The 6,000-nt window shown below is 40.1% G+C and overlaps 1 protein-coding gene across 1 annotated transcript in view; it reads right to left on the bottom strand.

Moving 5' to 3' along the window:
* The window catches only part of Sorcs3 (sortilin related VPS10 domain containing receptor 3), a 588,549-nt gene that overhangs the window by 32,015 nt on the left and 550,534 nt on the right, over positions 1–6,000 (bottom strand). The window contains exon 19 of the mRNA XM_076924035.1: positions 3,559–3,745. Coding sequence (XP_076780150.1) covers positions 3,559–3,745 — 187 coding nt within the window. The remainder of the gene's footprint in view (positions 1–3,558; positions 3,746–6,000) is intronic.

The following is a 6,000-nucleotide window of genomic DNA, read 5'->3' as shown; positions in this document are numbered from 1 at the left end:
CAGACATATGGAAACACAAGATTCGTTACCAGCACATGCTTTCAACCTTGGCACTTCATACATACACTTGGCTGACACTTTAATTATTTTAAACGAGCAAATCTGTATTACTTTTACATGTTCTACCTGACGTCAGCCACAAAACCACAAGGTGCGAGAAAACATTGACAAGCTCTTCAAAGCTTTATTTACTCATATTCAAGGGTTAATGAAAATCTCACAGCGACTTGTGTTCCTCTGGTCAGGGATGTAGAGCACACTAGAAATGGGCTAGCCTGGAGTGTTAGGAGAAATATGACTGTCTAATGCTCTGCACTGCAGAGTCTAATGCCTGGGTCCAGGTCTCCTGTTCTTTACCCACTGGGAAGATAGTTCTTTCAAGCTGGAAGCCCATTTGTACTCCATTCCCCAGATGGAATGGAACTCCTTCCCTAAGCTGCCTCATGAGAACCTTAGGCATTTCACAGTTGAGCCAAACTGTACATGACTATAATCCTAGAAATTGAAATTCTTTCCCACTTCCTGCCTCTTGCAGGTCTTGGAGGGTTCTCTGAGACCCAAGGCAATAAAACTACCCTCTTTCCAAGATTATGCCAGACATAAAATAGATGGAGTTTATGTGAATTGGTTAATGTGGTCATATTTATTCCAGTTTCAAGCCAATCAGGTTTGACTAAAACTAATTAAAACAAACAATACCAATGAGCCGATTTTAGAACAAAGATCCTGAGCCAGTTCCAAGCTATAACACTGAAATAGATTGCAGAACAACGAAAAGAGAGCTGAGTGGATCAGACGGAACATGGCAAACTCTGAAATTCTTCCTGTCACACGGTACCCCTTTTGATAGAAGCCCAATAATCTGTGTGAAATTGGTTATTATGGGTGGCTAACAACTACTTTTGTTAGTTAATGGCCCAAGGTGAGGCCAAGAGCAGTTTCCACTGTACTAACTGTCTGGTAAATGCAGCCATGATTGATTTGTAGGAAATTATGAGCACAATAAAAGTTTCAAGGAACATTTCCTCTTTCGTGCACAAAACCAAGAGTATAAAGTGTAAACCCATCCCTGCTGCTCTTTCCTTCTCTATCTCTATCAATTTTCAAGTTCAATTTTTCTCTCTCCATCAACTGTTCTCTATCTCTCTCTCTTTCTCTCTCTCATGTGTGTGTGTGCATGCATGCATGTTTTATGTATGTGCTTGTATGTCTATGCATGTGACCTGCAATTATATGTGCACATGTGAATGAAACCTAGAGTTTTGACATCAGGTATGTTCTTTGATTTTTTTTTTTCTTTGAGACAGGATCACTCCCTGAACTTGTCACTCACTAATTTGGCTAGGCAGGCTTGCCAAACAGTTTCCTAGGTCTACCAGTCTCCATGTGCCCCCTCCCCTCAGTGTTAAGATTACAGATGTATATTATAGCCATGGGCATTATAAGGGTTCTGGGAATGCAAACTCGGGTCCTAACGTCTCTACAGCAGACATCTTGCGGACGGGCTCACCTCTCTAACTCATTTCTTTTCATTTGATGGGTTTGCTTTGGATATCATCTCTAGAAGAGACATAGCCAAGGATGAAGTCATGTGCTAAGCTCTATGCATCATCCTAGTGGCCGACCATGCCTAGGATGCTCTTGGGTGCCCCCAGCATGTACAACATCCAGTTCGATTCCCATAGCTTCCCTGTAATCTAAGAGATGAGGAGTTCAATTTTTATACGGACTAAGGAGATTGGACAATATTAGACATTCAAAAGAGTTATGATCAAAGTCTGAACACTCCAAAGTCTGGTCCCATGAATAAGAGGCATACAGCTCATATGGGCTCCTAATCCAGTGTTGCTGGCAGAGACAGACTGCAGTGGTTCTGCATGGACCTTCAACACTCTGTCTGTTTGTGACTCATCTCTTAAAGTAGCTCTCCTTTTTCAATAGAATGAAAATAACACAAGGGCAGGATCGCAGTTTCATTGATGACTCTCTAAGTGCCTGGTAGAGTCCCTTACACACATTAAGAACTCTATAAATATTTTCTGAATGACTTAGTGAGTGGTTGGGAGTATCCTGCTCAGTTCACTTTTATTAGTACCAGAACCCTATGAGGCCAGGTAGTACTTAGACTTAAGCCATTTTAAAACTGAAATTAATCTGGAGGTTATGTATTACAGACTGGCATGGTAGGGACATCATTTATCTACAGTCCAAGTTTCTTCATATACATTTTTATTATCTAATGCTTTGTTTTCTTTACTAGAAGACAAAATGGCTCACTGATTGCCAGGGCTCTTTAAGAATGTGCTATTTACATGCAAGATTTTATACAGTCACTAGGTTATTAACAGGAATGGAATTTTTCTTATTCACCTCAACTCTTTCATAACATGTAATTTTCCTTTTATGTGACATATTATGAGAAAGACATTATGGGCTACTCAGCAGTCCCTGCTGATCCATTTTCACTTGGTAAAATTTCAGTTATTCATTGCCAATTGTAGACTGAAATTATTAAATGGAAAATCCAAAAGTAAACAAAAATCATACATTTTCAATAGAATATTCTGATTATTATGATTATGTGCTGTGCTGTGGCTGACCTAACCATGAAATGAGTCATGTGTTTATTCAGTTTATCTGTGAGATATATATGCTATAAATTAGCATTAGAGAATAAATGCCATATTCAGGGATTGGTACAACTTGAGGTTTTAAGAATTCTTTGAATCTTGAAATACTTTCCTCATGTATAAGGGAAAGGCTGCTGCTAAAATAAAAACCATAGATGCCTTTAAACCCATAGATTTTGCTGATGAGGTGTGTTGAGTCAGTGTGCCCACATCAACACCCACTTAGACCATAATCCAGAAACAGTAGTATTTATGTTTCTGTTAACATGATTCAAATCTCAGGATGGGTGAAACCCATAAAGCATCCAGCGTAAAATAACAGCCTGGAATCTTAGTGGCTCTTCCTGCCAAGAAGCAGTCAGTATCATTGAAACTGACTATATCACAACCCCCAATTGTTATTTATAATATCATGAACTTGAAATAACCTTGGATATATGAAGATTTTATGTTTTTAAACATATACGATTTCTGAAAGCAACTGAAACACATGTTTTTTAAATCTTCCTTGGGCTCTTTGGTTGAGCCAAACATTTAGTTCCATTTATGCATTTTTGACTCAAGAATGAACCTAGGACCATCAACTAGATGGCTTCCATTTTTATTTATTTTTCAGTAATCTCTAAAGCAAAGGAAAAAAAGACATTTTATCTACATCCGAGTCTGCATGTGCATACTTATATGCACCAACCTTTCAGAATGGAGTTACAAACTGAAGAGCTTTGGTAATGTTACCTATACCTTTAAAATAAGTAATCTATTTCTGCATGGTAAAATTGAATTATAACTGAACATGCATTTCAGCATTTTGATGTAGATGATTTTTGGAGCCATAGTGAAACTGGCTTCAGCTCTGAACTCTAGAAAGTGGTGTCTGGATAGATAGAGGGAAAAAAGGGGATATAGGGGATCATTCATTGCTACTTACAAACCACGTGCAGGAAGAGGAAAGCTGTGTCCGAGCCAAGGTTGTTCTCCGCATAGGCTGTCACCTGGAAGATCCCCGCACTCTTATACACATGCCTGATGCCATCCTCAATGGGGCTGAAGTTGGCATAGGACACAGCAACCCCATCCCCAAAGTCAAGCTGGATGTTTGTCCTTTGGAGGTCACCCTGCAAAGGAACAGAAATTGGTCTGGTCTCCTTCACAAGCTTCTGATAGACTTTTATCTGGTACTGATTTGCAAAGCATCAACATTATCCTGAAACTTTCCAGTGCTGTCTCAAGCACAAGATAATTTCTATGACAAGGTATGGGCAAGGTCTGGGGACCTGTGGGCCCAACCTTGGGACTGCTTCATTTGGTATTACTCCGACAATAATGATAAAAAGGAGTCTATCCAATATTTTGAAATAGGAGGGCCACACACCCTGATCCCTCACAACCATGGCTTACCTCTCCTGTGGCATGATAATTACAGCAATAAAGTAAAGCCATTACTTTGTTACATAGTTTAAGCAACCCAAGCAGTTTATCCTTTCAACTTTATATTGTAGAAAGCTTTGAGTGCTGTATCCATCTCTCTGGACATGTATATGTATGAACATCCAGAGAAAGGTAATGAAGGTTTTAGTAATAGAAAGTATTATTTTCAACAAAGGGGCGAGAGAACCTGTAGAGACCATATCTAGAGGTTAGGCACAGCCCCTGGTTGAAGGATGGGGCCACCCACCCATCTCAAAAATGTTAACCCAGAATTGTTCCTGTTTAAAGGAAATACAGGGACAAAGAGTAGAGCAGAAACTGAAGGAAAGGCCATCCAGAGACTGCCCCACCTAAGGATCCATCCTATCTGCAGACACCAAACCTAGCTGTGATTGCCGACCCGACCCCAAGAAGCGCTTGCTGACAGAAGCCTAGTATAACTGTCACCTGAGAGGCTCTGACAGAGCCTTACAAATACAGAAGTGAATGCTTGCAGCCAACCATCTGACTGAGCACAAAGATCCCAATGGAAGAGTTAGGGGAAGGACTGAAGGAGCTGATGGGTTTGGAACCTCATAGGAAGAACAATATCAATGAACCAGACCCCACCCCACCAGAGTTCCCACGGACTAATCCACCAACCAAAGAGTACACATGGAGGGACCCATGGCTCCAGCTGCATATGTAGCAGAGCATGGTCTTCTCTGGCATTAATGGAAAGGGAGACCCTTGGTTCTGAGAAGGTTTGATGCTCCCCAGTAGGGCAGTGAGGTGGGAGTGGGTGGGGAGTACCCTCATAGAGGTAGGGGGAGATGAAATAGAGGGTTTGCAGAGGGGAAACCGAGAAGGAGGATAACATTTGAAGTGTAAATAAATAAATCAATAAAAAAAGAAAGTATTACTTTCTATTTATAGTAATAGGAAGTGTTACGCTCTGCACTTTTTAAGTGGGAGAAAATACTCACAAAAAAATATTACATTAAAGCCACATGGCTAGCAGCAAGAAGAACCAAGTTTTGAATATAGACAGCCTACTTTCAACACTAATTCCTTTAATTACCAGACCATAATTTCATTATATTTTTGGATATCCGTTATTAAGTTTAAGTGATGTATTAGTCACTTAACATGTATTAAATGCCATCTTCAAAATAACAATAGGAGGTCAATCATTATTTCCATTCTACAGATGAATACTGCATGCTATCTAAAATTACTTTCTTGTTCTTTCCTAGAATTTCCTGAAACCCGCTTAAGCCAGGCTCTCTCTCAGTGATTCAGCTCACAGATGTCTCTGCCCTTGGAAATCCAAGCACACCTCCGATATTACCTCTAACATGATATGCAGTGGTTCAGCTGAATACACTACCTCCTCGAGCTGATGGTTTGCCTCTCAGAGTCAAAGTTAAGCCCCATGCTTATTACACACCCCCACACTGCATCAACACTTTGGGTAAATGTATAAAGCAGACCATAAAATAAAGGTCCAGAATGAAGAACGTTAAAAACCATGTCTGTTTATGAATATGTAGCAAACAGACCGTAGGCTGAACTTTCTGAATCTGTGACCCAGAAAATCTTTTCTAGAAACAAAACATCTGACTAACATACAAATCAAAAGATTGTGCCCCAAAATTGTGTGCTGGGCACAGCTTCTCTTTGCACTACTCCCACCATGGCAATGTAGAGATGTGAATGAACTGCTGATGGATGCTCTCTTGACCCTCTCCTGATGTCAACTACCCTTGAGTATACAAATGTAAATGAAAGTGGAAATGAACTGCAGGCAATTGAAATGGATAAGATCATAGCTCTTCACATCCATTTGAGAAAGTTTTTATAGCTCTGGTCCTGAAAACTCTCTAGTGGAAATGTGATAACGACCTCTTCTGTGAATCTTAAAGTCCTCTAATTCAAGCACCAATGTGAGGGAAGGTTGAGG

This window comes from Arvicanthis niloticus, chromosome 1 (genome assembly GCF_011762505.2).
Source record: "Arvicanthis niloticus isolate mArvNil1 chromosome 1, mArvNil1.pat.X, whole genome shotgun sequence".
Classification (NCBI taxonomy): domain Eukaryota; kingdom Metazoa; phylum Chordata; class Mammalia; order Rodentia; family Muridae; genus Arvicanthis; species Arvicanthis niloticus.
This window is presented reverse-complemented; position numbering and strand designations above follow the sequence as displayed.